Source organism: Astyanax mexicanus, chromosome 1 (genome assembly GCF_023375975.1).
Source record: "Astyanax mexicanus isolate ESR-SI-001 chromosome 1, AstMex3_surface, whole genome shotgun sequence".
Taxonomy (NCBI): domain Eukaryota; kingdom Metazoa; phylum Chordata; class Actinopteri; order Characiformes; family Acestrorhamphidae; genus Astyanax; species Astyanax mexicanus.
The window spans coordinates 58,283,761-58,300,135 of record NC_064408.1 but is presented as its reverse complement, the minus strand read 5'-3'; the positions used below and the strand labels follow the sequence as shown (position 1 = coordinate 58,300,135).

The following is a 16,375-nucleotide window of genomic DNA, read 5'->3' as shown; positions in this document are numbered from 1 at the left end:
TGTTTTTTTTTTTAATTATTTAATTAACATAGTGCGCGTTAAAATATAACACGTTGTGTGATTTATTACTGATAAAGTTCTGTATGTGTCCAAAAGCTTGTAGACACCTGCTCCTCAAGAATTCTTTTGAAATCACTCAATCTTAGAGGTAGTGTATCAGCTGGAGTCCAGCACTCTATAAACAAGTGATTTTTACTGCTCCACTGAACAGTGCTGCGGAGCTTAATTATACTCCTTTATCTAAAGGATGACACTGGACTCACTCTAAGAAAAAATGGAACAAAACAGTCTTTTGGGATATGTTTGTAATATATTCATTTACAGTTGTTTTAATGGATTTTTAAAATTACATTTGCACTTGGAAAAACGTACTTGTACAATAGTTTTTACTATGTGAATGTTAACTTCAGCATTAATATACCTGCTCAAGAGTGTCCTGTTTTTCTAGTAATGTTTCTCTGTGTCGATCCAACAAGCTGTGCATACACAATTAAATATATGAATTTACTCAGGAGTATCTCTATTTTTGTATATACAGTACCAGTCATTGAGTGTTTTTCTTTATTTAATCCATTTACATTGTAAATTAATATTACAAACATTATTACACAGTTAAGGGACACATATGGCATTGCATAGTAAAAAAAAAAAGTGTTTGTCCTTAATAATTCCCTGATGTAAACCCAACTGGTGATTTAGGATGAGTTGGAGCTTCACAATGTGAAGGAAAAGCAGCAGTTTTGTTCAGCAACTAAAGGAACTCCTTCAAGATGCTGTGAAAACTATTTCAAGTGACGACTCTCCCTCATGAAGAAGAAAAATGTGGGGAATCTGAAGTATAAACATTTTCTGGTTTAATCTTTTTTTTAATATAAAATACTTCCACGTGTTCCTGTATATTATCTTCAATATTAACTTCATATTAACCGTACCTTATTTTTTATGTATCTATATATTTGTTTATTTATTTTTAAAATAACATTGCATGTATCTACGCCCATTACAATGAGACGTACAAGTGGATCAGGAATAAAATATGTTAATGTGCAAGAATATGTGAACAACTATATTTGGCTGTTTATATTATTGTTATTATTGTTGTAAACGCACTTAAAAAGTGTTTTTTTAATTTGTTGCCTTTGGGAAGTGTTAGACCAATCCTGCATGTTTTGGGAGCTTTTTTGCTTTAAAATATTTAATTCAAATTATCAAGTTGCGTGCCCAAAGTGGTGTGCCCAAACTTTTCACTAATACTGTATATATTTCCCAACGCAGCTCCAATTACACTCATCTCAGTGCTGTTCATCACCTAAAGATCCTCCATCCTCAGTTCACTCCATCACGTGGTGAGCGATATATACTCCAGTATACACGTGGCAGGTTCTTTAAATACAAAAACTGTACGTGCCTGAGCGCGTGCCTCATTTTTAAGTGCAAGTGTGCAGAATATACTTTACAGTTTTCGAGTAAAGCCGTTGGGCATCAGAACTAACACTATATAATAATGTTAATGTCTTTGTTTCATTCATATTCACGCAGGAACAGCAGGCTCTGCAGGAAGAGGCTGAAGCTCCTCCGCAGCAGAAGGAGCGCAGTGCGCGTCTGTGTGGATTTAAATCACACGGGATGTCTCCACCTAGTGGTCAACACGGTACTGTGCCGCTGGTGGCACATCGCCAGTTAGCCCTTTTAAACCCTGCGTCAATTACAATGGACATCATGTATGTTTCTTTTTTTTTTCAAATGCTTTGTCCATCAGAATTGATCATAAACCAGCCAATGAAACAGTAGCTCAGCCCCGTCCACCGCACTGGACGAAAAATCAGCAGCTCAGACATTAGGGCATGTCAGCACTACAGAACAATTTAGTTAACAGTAATACAAGCAAATTTTTTACTAATTCTTTGTGATTTAAAACACTTTTTATCATGTTTAGAAATGAAAATTAGGTAATTGAATTTATTTTTACTATTAGAATAGTAATGTTTTTTTGTGTATATTACAGACAGAAGAGCATATTTTTCTATCACTGAAACATAATTCAGGTATGAAAGGGTTAAGCATAACATTATGACCACCTCCTTGTTCTTGCATCCATTATTCACACACCTCTGTACTTCCATAATTACAAATCAGGGGTGGGCTTCCCGAAAGCTTCGTAAAGCTAAGAGCTTCGTTAACTCGTACTTAAGATTGTTCGTTGATTGATCCAGTCGTTATTCTGAAAGAACTACTTGAAGGTAATTCTGCTTGCAGTTCAGCAACAGGGACCACCAATTTTGAGGGAGAAAAAAATATAATATGTCCGTGGTTGGATCTATGTAACAATGTTGTGTTATGTTGTGTTTAAGATGTTAACACATTATCTGTAGCTTGAAGTGTAGTTCGGAATATTTGAATTGACTAATTAAACCCACAAAAAATCCTTAAAATCCATATAAGCAATGGTATGGATGATGGTCACGGTTTAAGCAAAGCTGCTGTCTCCAAGTCTGTGCATTCTGTAATCAGGCTGTTACTGTGCCATACACACACCTATACACAATTCCCACCAGACCGGGAATTTCGCTTGTGGTGTGATTAATCACAACTACACATATTGGAAATGGTACTCGTTATTCGCTAAGACCTACTCTGTTTCTCTTGATACATTTTATTCTCATTTCACCCTGTTCCACCACAGAGCAGATATTATTTGGGTGGTGGATCAGTCTCAGCACTGCAGTAACACTGGAAATGTGGTAGTATGTAAGTGTGTGTTGTGCTGGTACAAGTGGATCAGACACAGCAGTGCTGCTGGAGTTTTTAAACACTCTGTCCACTCTAAAATCTCCACTCTATTAGACAGTACTACCTAGCTGTTCCACCTTTTCAGAGACAGAGACAGAAGCTCATCTGTTAATGCACTGTTTGGTCATCCTCTAGTCCTTCATTAGTGGTCACAGGATGCTACGCACAGAACACATTTGGTGGTCTATTTTCAGTCCAGCAGTGACAATGATGTGTTTAAAAACTCCAGCAGCACTGCTGTGTCTGATCCACTCATACTTGCGCAACACACACTAACACACAACCACCACAATGCCATTGTCACTGCTGTCACTGCCTTACAGAGAATCACCAACCACCCAAATAATATATTCTCTGTGGTGGTCCTGTGTATAACTGACTATTAAAGAACAGGATAAAAGAGGATAATAAGTATGCAGAGAAACAGAAGGACTATAGTCTGTATTTATAGTACAACAAATTGTTTCTACTGTATATGCTCAGTGAAGCTGAAAGTAGATACTGCTTGTAACAAGGAGATGAATATAATATAATGCTTGATTGGTGTAGACACTGTATTACACACAGAAAGAAAACCAAAGAGCGCTAGTAAATTTAAATATTTTATTCAGGCAGGATTCTAAACTGCATTTTTCTTTTCTTTTTTTTTTTTTAGAAATTATGTTTTTTTCTTTGATAAACTTCATTCTTTTTGAATAAAATAAATGTTCTTTATTGCATTGTTTTGCTGTTAGAGTGGACACCTGAATTATCTATTTACAAAGAGCAAAATTCTTTCCAAAACAAATCTATTCAAATTCATTTTGACAGTGTACTTTGAAAGCTATCCCACTCCAACTCCGACCCCCCTCCCCATACAAATTTTGTTTTCACATCAGTAATAATTTGTGCTTGGTACAAAATACGCAGCTTACATCCTCGATCAAGTTCATCATATCAATTATTACAAGGGTGTATGTACAAAAGAAACGATAGTGGGGCAGGGCTTGTGTCATGTGATCTGGTGGGGCGCTTCCAGCATCTCCATGAGGAAGGTGTCTATGGGCGTGTCTCCGATCAGCTTGAAGAAGAAGAGGTGCTCCAGACACTTTAGACCAATGGAGCGGAGAGCCGGAAGGCGCAGTAAGAGCTTAGCAAACCTGTTAAAACACACACACAAACACATTCATCAATGGTCAGTTTCTGATCACAGAATTACTGCTGAACACATATTACATTATTATCTGGGTGAATCCAAATCATCAGTTTAACCTAGTCCAATATTCAACTAAGTATTTTCCATTCAGACAACAGCACAAACATTTTTTAATTGTTTATCTGCTTAAGGGTCCGCTTGCTGCAAAAACTGACTCTGGTTTGTTAAATGATTAAATCTGGATACCAAACATTACTCCAACTTTTGCAAAGGTATTGTAGAAAAACTAAGAATGCTCAGAGTGTATTTGAATGATGGGCTACATGCAGCACAGTATCACTGCTGATATGGTACTGTAATGTGCAGTACAAGTCAGTGGTCTGCCACTAAAATATCTCAAATCCAATTTGCTTATTAATGCACTGGGTAGTCTCCTATCATGTACACTACCAAGTGTTACTAATAAAGTAACCAATAAGTATGGATTAATGGTGGGAGTTGCAGGCCCTTGCAGACAGCTCATAAATGCTCACAGATTGCTGTTTAGGCACTCAGATTTATCAAAGGCTTCTTTTGTGTATATTGGAAAGCAAAAAAGTGCTAACGCAACATCGATTTACTTTGTTGTGTAGGCATCAGTTATGTGAACAGGCCCAGAGTGATTGTGATGCAGTACCTGCCAGGTTGGTCGGGGTATTTCTGCTTTGTGTATGACTCCAGAGATGCATAGACCTTCTCCCTGAGCCCCTCTACCTCAGATGGGTTCGACAGGCCTTTAGCATCTGCAAAGACAGGGAAGAGTTGTTAAGACACAGTAGTAAACATAAGAACTGCACAATATATCATTTCAGTATTGTGGCTGCAATGTGTGCATGCACAATTATCACATCACTAGATGTGTAAAATCTGATAGACTAGCACACGCCTCCTTCTATACATGTAAAGTCAGCCACCGCCTCTTTTCCAACTGCTGCTGGTGTAGCATTTGGAGGAAAGAGCAGCGACTTTGGGGGGATGTGGGGAGACAGCGACATTTACCCACCCAGAGAGAGCAAGCCCAATTGTGCTCTCTCAGGGCTCCAGTAGCTGATGGCAAGCTACATAAACAGGACTCAAACCAGTGATTTCCTGTTCATAGTAGCAACACTTAGCCGGCTGGACCACTCGAAGCCCCCTTGATTTTTTTTTTCATAGAATGCATTATTTAATGTCATGGCATGTTGGATCATTGACTTCTCACAAAATCAGTTGAAAATTAATGTATTTATTAAATATTGCAATATATATCGCAGAGCAACAAAATGTCAAATGATGAGTTCTGTGTTTGTAAACACACTGACCTGGGTTAAAAAGGACTATGGCTCTCAGGCAGCCCAGCTCTGTCTTATCCATCTGCATGTCCTTCATTTTAGACACCAGCTCAGTCAGCACTCTGTCAGAAAAACATAAAAACACAAACATAAACACACATATACATTTCTGCAAGGACACATGGAAAACTCATTACTGACCGCAATAATAAAATGAAAACATACATCAAACACAGTGTACAGTGTATCTACATATCATTTCTGTAGCAACTTATTATTTACTATTATTAATTTATTAATTGCTAGTTTATGAGTTCTATATTCATGTCCTGCCAACCTGTTTTAGATTTGCAAATGATTGATTCCATACTAGTGACAATATGCCCATTTGAGCTAAGTTCTGCAAAAAAAGAACTATAAACAGAATATAATCTATTTAATTAACAAATTGTAGTACCGTATTTTTCGGACTATAAGGCGCACCGTATTATAAGGCGCACGATGAGTGAACGGTCTATTTTTAGTGTTAGTCCATACACAAGGCGCACTGGATTATAAGGCACACTAAATGAAACTTTATTTATATCAGTAACAATAACTCTGAGCAATAAATCCTTCACAATATCTGTGAAAAATAACACCATCTCTGAGCAATAAATCAACAAGCACAGCAAGTACGTATTACTCCGCGACGCTCCTGACAACGGTAGCCGCAACGCTCCGACAGACCATAATATTATGTTGAAGCACAGCAAGTACGTATTACTCCGCGAGGCTCCTGACAACGGTAGCCGCAACGCTCCGACAGACCATAATATTATGTTGAAGCACAGCAAGTACCGCATTACTCCGCGAGGCTCCTGACAACGGTAGCCGCAACGCTCCGACAGACCATAATATTATGTTGAAGCACAGCAAGTACCGCATTACTCCGCGAGGCTTCTGACTATAATAGCGTGTTGTGCCGAATTCGGTGAATAAAACGGTTTTAAAACAGAGATAAAGATTGGATAAGTTTCATTTCTGGATGAAGTGATTTCCAGCGCTGTTTGGATATAACTGTGGATTACAGGAGACTGGATTGATGGATTCTCTTTAGTCTGGACGCGTTTTGAAGGTAGGACCTGTGGCTGAGCGCGGGTGTGTGTTCGGGGGGTGGCGGCAGTGACCGGAGGTTACCCCAGGACAAAAGGAGAGCCTTTTATTACTGGAAACATGCGCTCTGACGCAGCTCTAATTCATGAAACATACATCGTACAGTAAAAGCACAGTTCTGGAATCCGGAGAGCCAGACGGTTCGAATGGTGTATGACATGACCGCATTCGATGAAATATGGACGAACGATAAACGCAAATATGAGAGTTATGAATTATTAAAATCATAACCAAGGCATATTTCGCCCTAAATGTTTATTTTCTGAAAGGATATTCCGCTAAATAGGCTAAATAGCTCAAAAGCAGAGATTCTAAGCTTTAAAATGGTATATTGGATGTCTATATTGAACCTGTAACTGTTCATAACTATTCAGAAACACAGCCAGTTATGAAATATTAAATATTTCTGGCCCGCCGGTGGGCCAGCGCGTGTTAAGAGGTTAACTTTACTTAGAAGTGGGCGCTAAAAAGAAACAGTTTGTGCTATTACCCCAGAACGGGTGGAAAGGAAAGTTTACCGGCACCTTGTTCTGGCCACGGAGCTACAGTGGAAACTAGCTACCCTGAGCCACAGCCGAGAGGCAGTACGGCAGTCAAAGGTAACCGCGCGCTCGTTCCAACCTAATGTTAATGTGTGTAAGTGTGAGATAAGGGGCCTGACCTGTCGAAAATAGAGCCCACCCCAGCACTGTGGGCACTGCTGCGGTGTACGTGAAGGCCGGTGGCCAGCAGGATGCCATCCTTCACAGTGACGGAGCGATGCGAGAATGACGCGATGAGCAGCTCGTTCCAACCTAAGGAGAACAATAGAAAGTTAAAAGTAAGTAAGGACGAAATGTTGTTTTCTATTTGCATGTTTGAGTCACTGTCTGTAAACAGCTCTTCATTATCAGAGCAGTGTGATGTTCTGGGGCACTCGTCCAGGATTGGGTGTGAAATGTTTAGCCAGCAGAGGTCAGCGTTACTGAGTTCTTTAATATTGTTTAGGGAGATACTGCATAAATATTCTCAACTACACACTGTGTGTGCTTTTTTGTGTGTGTGTGTGTGTGTGTCCTACCTGCCCTGAGCAGAATGACCTGGTCATCTAGGGGTAGGTCTGAGAAGTGCGGTATCCTCTTTGCCCATTCCACCAGTGTGAAGAGCTGCTTGTCGGCTGCCTGGCAAATATTAGTGACCGGGTCGTTTGTCTGAAGGGAGAAAGAAAACACAGACTTTAACTTAATCTTAATTTACAGTAGTCCCTATATTCTTATACTACAATTTACATTTAGTAAAAAAATACTTTATTGCAGTTAATTTGTATTTATTATATTTATTTATGTAATAAATTATACTTAAATCCTCAGTCCAGTATAATCCCAGCAAAAGAACAAGCAAAGATGCCTAATAAAATTGCCCCTACTACATTCAAAATAATTAAATATAATCTCAAGGCTTGTCTGTAATAGTGACCACAGGTGTGTGGCAACCACCACTAAGTCAGAAGTGCTCATATAAGTAGGTTTGTCCCCAAGCTAATAATGTCTATACCAGTAAGATTCTGCACTACACCAATAGTGTCTGTTCGAGTAGCAGCCCTAAATCAATAGTGTCTTTACTAAGAATCTGCACAGTGCCATCAGGACTGCCACACCAAATAAATGCTTTTCATTATCGCTTTATTAGTTTATTATTTCTATTAGTTATTTGCTATATTACTTTTTAAAAATATGCTACTTACAGAGTTTCCAGGGCTGCCGTCTGTCTGTGTTTCCGTTTTGGGTTCCACTGCGAGCTCTGCATCCAGGATTTTCTCCACCGGCATTTCTTCGTTAAAACTGCTGGTTGACTCCACCTCATTATCGCTCTTCTCCTTCCCACGCTGCCTCTCTTCCTGAACCGCTGCCCACACAGAGAGACATGCACAGCATTTAAACCATGCACAAATATTTCTCAGCATAACTGTGCAGTGATGTGTACTGCCTAAACTACATCCATGAAGGCATTACTTTTGAATTTTGGATAGACACACACCCATACTCCCACACACACCTTCCCTCTTCATGCCCATGGCCAGGCACTTCTGGTAGCGGCAGTACTGGCAGCGGTTGCGCTGCCGCTTGTCGATCAGGCACTCCTTGTTGTCTCGACATGTGTAGGTCAGGTCTTTTCGGATGGTCCTCTTAAAGAAGCCTTTACAGCCTTCACAGCTGTACACGCCATAGTGTTTTCCTGCATTAACAAATTAACAATTCTTATAAATCACTATATAACAGTATGAGAAAACAGGAGCTCAGTGAGATCCAGAGCATTATTATCATATAATGCAAAACATTAACTGGCAAACCCTGTGGACCTTATATGTTTTTCATCTTACAATATAAACTGTACTGTTCAACAGTGAAGCATTGTCATAATAATTTATATACAATAATTATGTATATACTGTTAGTACATAACTAATCAATATTTTATTTGATGTAATGTTTTTTATGAATAATCTATTTAACATTTAATGTGATGCATTAGGTTATGAGGGAGTACAAAATGAAGCATACTGTAATTGACTGAATAGCAACTTTTGTCAGGCTATCTAATTGAATTCCCACTTTGAAACATAAGCCATCTGCAATAAATGCTCCTACAGATTTATTGAACATTATCAGTAATATTTTGTTAATTTTCAGGAAAAGTACTATTTGCTGTATAATTGAGATCATTTAAGTTTCAAAATAATGTACTTACAATTTCATATATTTATCAAATATTTCCTGGTGCTCTCTTTAATCTATGTAAATATATACATTATCTAGCCATTAATATAGACATTCTTTTGTCTTTTTAGTCAGGTTCATAAACACATGTGAATAAGACTTTAAACATTCACTGACTGTTGTTGCTTTATATAAATAAAATAAATAAAACAGACAAAATAAAAAATTGTAATAATGAAATACATCATTCTAAATCTAAAGGCTAAATACAGTGGGGAGAATGAGGTAAAAGCACTAAACATCTCTGTACATATAATGAAATCTAGAAATAAAACATGCAAGCATAAGTAACTTTACAAATCAACGGTTTTAAAAAAAATATTCAAATTTACCTGATTTTACAACAAAAGCACATTCCACAAATCTAGAAAATATTCATAGCCAATCCATCTAATTCATTACTACATGATGGAGTTATGAAAATCTCCACTGTGAGATAAATAGTTAGTCTACTTTCATATATGAATGTGGCTGACAGAATCAGATCCTTTAAGTAGTCTTTTTCATTAAATCTTCAATATTTTAATGTTAATTGATACAACCCTTTCTACATTTGCTACAGAACTGCACTATTTTTTTATGTGTACAGAATCTTTTAGGTTTCATTAACTTTCTACATACATAAAGACTCTTTCAACGGGTTGTGATGAAATATTTACCAAGATGTAAACGTACACAAGATTAATATAATTTATTTTATGTGTCTCTTTATTGTATATAAAATACAATAGATCTGTTACTGATGCATGAGTATAGTATGTAAAAATCATTATTGTAAATTAATGTTATCATTATTATTACAATTATTAGCATTGATTATTAGAAGCGAGTTTTGCAGCATTTGCATTTTTTTTTCATTTATATTACAGAAAACATTTCAAAGCTGTGATCAGTTTTTTCAAACCTCTGAGCAGAGGAGTGTACAGAACACTACACTGCAGAGAGTTAGTTTACTGATGCAGTCAGCATCATGTCAGGGTGAGAATAATCTCAGTCATATGATGGTAAAAGCACATCTCTCTCTCTTTCTCGTACCTGAGGAGCGGTCTCCGCAGATGGCGCAGATGTGTTTGGACATGGAGCCGGGGCTGGTGCACTGATAGCTGTTCATGTTGCCCAGAGGTGGCAGACCAGGAGGAGGCTTCACGTCCTCAGAGCTGCTCACACTGCTCAGAGAGTTCATCTGCAGGAGGACAGGAGAGAGGGAGGGACAGAGGGGGGAGGCCATGGCGTCACACATACGTGCCATAAACTGTATATTATACACAGCCAGTCAAAACAAAGTGCTCAGATGTGCACAGATCATACACACTGACATTTAACAACCGGGTGAGCTTCTTTTCTTTGATGGCATGACCACAAAGTTCCAAAATATCACCAATTTGATTCAAAACCACAGTACCATGATTCATTCTAAAGTAGTGTATATGTTAAAATGTTATGGAGTGGTGACATGGCAACACTATACAACATTTATTTCTGTGACTGTGTTGACAAATGTATGGATTGAAAAAAACCCATTCTAATGAAAGCTGACAACCGTAAAGAACGTTTTGGAATCAATAGATTTAGATGATTTACTTATAATTTATTTTATAAAAATATGACAAAGAGAGGTTAGGCAGTCCATATTAACTTACCTAATACACAGATCACATGACCTGTTACATACACTGTGTGCCCATTGCATTAATGTACAGTTCAAAAATCCACAATACTCCAAAACACAAACTCAGTATCATACTTAGCACACATTTTTCTGGCAGTACTAATTGCAGTACTAATTTTGGTTTGAGTACCCCTTTGTGACACATGTGAAATTCACACACTAGAACTGACAAACAGAACATTCGCTGAAAATGAAGGAATCATTTTAAACAAAATAAAATTACAGGATTTAACACAAATATGACTTGGTTTCAACAGCATTCCCAAGCAAATGTGGGAGTCTGTTATTGTTTTCAAAAGTTCTGTTTTTGCCCGTCCACATTAAAATGCATTTTTGAGAGTTTTATCTAAAATGTAATCAGCAACTCTTTCAAATGCCTCCATTTTGAACACATTTATAAGAATTGTGGGTCAAAACAGAAATGTGATGAGTTTTAAACCTAAACTGTTTAGCTTTGTGGATGTAGTCTAAGCCTAAACCATAACCTAATCTTGTTCATCGAAATCAGCTGTTTCTTTAACTGATTTTACTACAAAATATTTTATTTTGTCCAAGAAAAAAGGTGAAACACACATTCTTTCTTTTTCAGTCTGTGTCCATATCTCTATATAAAAGGGTGTGCTTCTAACAGCAACCAGCAGAGGGCAGACACCACACACGCTCTTCACACAGAAAACTGTGTCAAATCATTTCATCAGCAACACGATTTACGCCTCGACTGCCAGCTCCAGTTTCACCCAGTGTCCTTGACATGTGGGCTTTGAGTGTATGACCACGTGTGCAGTAGTGCAGTAACAGAACTCATAAAATCAATTTAAAACACGTCCTGAAATATGTTGAGGACACAAAGGCAGTTTTGCATACGTTGGTGTGTGTGTGTGTGCGTGTGTGTGTGTGTGTGTTCCACTCAGGAAAACAGATATGGCTTTATGTATATGTTGAATTATTGTCACTGAAGAGATGTTTTATTACTGTTGTATATTTTTATGTGTAAAAGCCCTGAGACCACTTTCAGTCAGCAGCTTCCTCTAGCCTTGGGGGAAAGTAAGGATACACAGACACATACACACGCAAACACATACTGTACCTCACAAAAGTGAGTACACCCCTCACGTTTTTGTAAATATTTTATTATATCTTGTCTTGGGACAACACTGAAGATCCAAAGACTTTGATACAAAGTAAAGTAGTCAGTGTACAGCTTATATAACAGTGTAAACACACTGCATCAACTCTGTCTGCATGACACTGTCCTAGATGAAAGCCTTTTCTAAAGCTGATGCACAGGAAAGCCCACAAAACGTTTGCTGAAGACAAGTACACTAAGTACATAGATTAATAGAAGCAATGAGAGCTCTGATGTGACCAAAATAAACTTATTTGGTTCAGATGGTCACTTGTGTGAGGCATCAACCAAATAGGCAGTACAAAGACAAGTGTGTCTTGTCCACAGTCAAGCATTGTGGTCGGAGTGTCATAGTTTGGGGCTGCATAAGTGCTGCCTGCTGTGGGGTGCTACAGTTCACCGTGAATACAAACATGTATTTTGACATTTTAAAGCAGGGAATGATCCGAGTTGACCACGGCCTTGCTAAAGAAACTGAAGGTAAAGGGCATGGACTGGCCAAGCATGTCTCCAGACCTAAACCCTATTGGACCTAAACCCTATCTTTAGGGCATCCTCAAATGGAAAGTAAAAGAGTCTCAAACATTGACATTGTTTGTGATGTCTTCATGGAGAAGTGAAGAGTTTTAGTGGTAACCTGTTAAACTGTAGTAAACTCCATGCCCAAGTGTTACTGAAATACTGGAAAATAATGGTGGCCACAAAAAATATTTAAATTTCTGTGTTATTTTGAATATATTCACTGACTACTTTACATTGTATCAAAGTGTCATATCTTCAGTGTTGCCCCAAGACAAGATATAATAAAATATTTACAAAAACGTCAAATATATAAAGGGTTATATGTGTGTATGTGTGTGTAGGTATGCTACAATTAAAAGGTGTGCACAATGTTTTTGCTTCATACAAAAATCTTGCAGCACCCCTCCCCCCTCACCACATTACTCTCTATTTTTATGTGTCAGTTAGAACAACTCTTAAATCTTGTAACAAATGACAAATGACAGACTATGAGTCAACCTTCAATTGTCAGGCCTTAATTTGGGAGCCCGGAGGTCTATTTCCTTCAGATTTAGTTGTGTGTGAAAGAGACAATCTAGAGCAGCACGCAAGACAGACACATCTCTCATTATTAATGCAGTCTGGGCCTCCCAAGCTGAGTAATTAATGACGGCAAAAATGCCAGACGAGTGTTGTGTCAAAGCATCCAAACATTTCAGTGCAGGAAAGCAGGACAAGAGGGGATCATAGATAGACACTTGTGTTGTATGTTTTACTGTGTGTCAGTTCTTTTGTAAAACTTGTTCATTGTATTTCATACTATTACATAAAATATGGGTGATATGTCACATCTGCCTTAATATGTTGTTTTGTTGGAGAAGTTGTAACAGATATTTTCCATTTGTGTTGTACAACTTATATAATGCAATCAAACTACATATGAAGGGGTTTTTGTTGAGTGGCATTTAGACGTGTCACAATATATACTTTTTAAATTCAATTAATATTTCCCCCATTTTTTTCTCAGTTGTGAAGGCGAATTACCCAGTCCCTCTTCATATGAACTCTCCCTACACAAGTAAGGGTAAAGACTAGTATATGCTTTCTATAAACCAGGCAAAGCCAGACTCTGCCACTTTTACAACGGCCGTTGATGAAGCCTTACTGGGTATTCTGCGTGCTCAGAGGAAAGTGCAGCTTTCCAGCTTTGATACATCAGCTAACAGATAACTGTCATGGTAAGAGATAGCGCCATCTACCACCTAGAGAGAACACAGCCAATCATGCTGTCTCTGACTCTGGCCACTGAAGGTGAGGCAGCATGATTTGAAACAGCAATCCTCAGATCCTCCTGCTGCTCCCTAACTAATATTAACAAAATAGCATGAGATAGTCTTAAACTAATAAACAATAACAAAAAATAATATTGTTGCTCTCAATTATTTTTGTGAGAGTTTATTATTCAAGTAAAAACATATATTGTGACAGGGCCAGATATTGTGACCCTCACCAATCTCTCTTCATACTAATTGATTACAGATTTTAAGAATATTTCTGGAAGGTCTAGAAAACAACATGTAAATGAATCTTGAAGTCTTTCCATCAACTCAAGTTATGGCAAAAATTCCTGAAGAAGACATGTGACACGCTTTTCTACATATGCCGCAAGCACATTGTGAGTGGCGAAAGGATTTAAACCTTTATCAGCTTGGGGTAGGGCAGTTTTGACAGCCCTCTGTCAGCTGTACATGACTGTAGCTTAAAGCCAGCGGGTGGCCCGTTTAATTACTGCCCTTGAGTACTGCTAGGAAGTTCCTTTTCGCGCCTTTGGAGGGCTAAAGTATGACGTGATCTCTATTCAACTGGTATTTAAAAACAGGATAAAACATTTTGATTTTTACTGTTTATTTTACTGTTGTAGTGAAAGATAGCAGAAATATTTGGCATTACTGCAACATGCAAATAATGAGGATAAGCATCCTCATGTGTATAAATAGTTGGAAACTGCTTTCACATATACTTACTAAATAACCTGACAGACTGAGCATTTAGTTCCTGATCAGGAAAAAACAAGTAAGACAGATAGAAAAGATGGCTATATTCCTCTATGCAGCAGAGGAGGCAGGTTGCCAATCACAGATTTCTTACTTACTATTTTTTTTTCAATTCTTCAATTTTTCCAGCTCCAAGAGTAAAAAATATATTGGCAATATATGTGCTTTTTTCTAACATCACACATTTAGGTTTGCTTAAACCTGGAATGGAAACTATAACCGGACATATTTACATACTCCCAGCTCACTAGACAAAACCCTCCTAACCCTAGACAAAGCTGTGGCACAGTAAGTTACAACGGCCACTTTGAAAGAATACAGTTTTGTTGTTACTTGTTCTCAGTAACACATACATAGTTAATTACACAGCTACACCCTAAATGACATTGCTCTTTGATTTACACACTTGTCATTTCTGATCTGTGTACAAACAGCTCTCGGTATACACTGGCTTACATTAGCGTATGTCCTCTCTCTCTCTCTCACACACACACACACACAGGAAACCCTAGGTCATTGTTCACAAGGCCATCACCCATCAGAGGTGTGGTTTATTCTGAGCATGTTGCCTGAAGGGATTTGTAGTCCACAGTGCAGAGCGAGGACGGCTCTCAGCACCAAGCTATCAGAACAGCTTATGAGCTGTGGACATGACATGAAGTGAAAAGATCAAGAGCAGGAGGATAACAGCAGGGGAGGAGAGGAGGAGAGAACATGAGCGCCTCTATTACAGCGTGGTCCATATGAATACTTGTGAAGATGTTTACGGTTTCACGGATGGTGATCTAGCAATAAACGGAATAACCAGAACTGACATGCCTCACTTGTTGCCGATTACAACCCTACCTTTAGAAAATATTTTTCCATTTATTTGAAGCTTATAAATAATTTAACACAAAAATTAATGAAATTGTATTTGGCCAATGCCACCTTTCAGACATTTACTTCTGTGTGTGGACAGATCAGTGTGTGGAGGAGAAGTTACCTGTGGGCTGTTAAGGGTGCTGAATCCCATGCCAGGCGTGGAGGGTAGTGAGATGGAAGGAGAGCCCATGGAGGAAGTAATGACTGAGTAGGGTGAAGCCAGTCCGTTGACAGGCGATCCTAGTGGTCCCATGCCTGAGGGGAGGGGCCGTGAGGAACTGATGACCGACGGATGTCCCATCATGGTGCTCATTGGTGGTGGCTGAGAGGAAGATGAATTCAGGGCCCCAGACGAATCTGTCAAAAAAAAAAAAAACACATAGAAACACTTAACCTCTGACCTTTTATGGAGAAACATAATTGCTGATGCAATACAGTTTAATTTAAGACTAGACTAGTTTTATTAATCCATGTGTATAAACTTTGATAATTATCCAGTCAGGTCCAATGTAATTCATAACATCAGTACACTTACAACAGTAAAGCTTTCTTTGCAATATGACAAATACAACCGCTTTTCAGAGTACCGCATGCAGAGGAGCTAACATATTCAGCTCCAGTAACTGCAGCATCAGTGATATGGCAGGACATTATGGGCCTGCATTAGCGCTTCTGCACGCTGTCATTGTCAGTGTTGCACTCTACACAGCACACTGAGCAGAGGCCTAATGGATGAGCAATGATGGGAATGACGTTCTCGGCTTTAGCGCCTGTGGTGGATTGTGAAGGGACAGGATGACATTTCACAAAGAGATCCGATTTAGGAGAGCTGTCTGTCAACAGCTAGTGAAGCGCAGTGCAGCGTAGAACGTATGGGGCTCCGGCCATCTTCACAAGTGCAATTTACTATTTATTAAAATGATTAATCCAGCAGCTACTGCTTTTAAAATGTCAAGTAACAGAAACAGGTATAAAATAATAAAAGTGGAATGTCATTTAAGTTATATTAATTCAT

General features: G+C 38.4%; 1 protein-coding gene across 2 annotated transcripts in view; it reads right to left on the bottom strand.

The window, feature by feature from the left end:
* Positions 1-3,379: 3,379 nt before the first annotated feature.
* rxrgb (retinoid X receptor, gamma b) overlaps positions 3,380-16,375 on the bottom strand; it is a 38,915-nt gene continuing 25,919 nt past the window's right edge. Inside the window, exons 2-10 of one of the 2 annotated variants that reach the window (XM_007245430.4) lie at positions 15,482-15,717; positions 10,182-10,329; positions 8,407-8,604; positions 8,114-8,274; positions 7,451-7,580; positions 7,052-7,184; positions 5,266-5,357; positions 4,602-4,707; positions 3,380-3,929 (exon numbers count right to left, since the gene is read on the bottom strand). In XM_007245430.4, coding sequence (XP_007245492.1) covers positions 3,782-3,929; positions 4,602-4,707; positions 5,266-5,357; positions 7,052-7,184; positions 7,451-7,580; positions 8,114-8,274; positions 8,407-8,604; positions 10,182-10,329; positions 15,482-15,717 — 1,352 coding nt within the window. In that variant the 3' untranslated portion in view covers positions 3,380-3,781. The remainder of the gene's footprint in view (positions 3,930-4,601; positions 4,708-5,265; positions 5,358-7,051; positions 7,185-7,450; positions 7,581-8,113; positions 8,275-8,406; positions 8,605-10,181; positions 10,330-15,481; positions 15,718-16,375) is intronic. The other variant, XM_007245431.4, reaches the window with a different exon arrangement.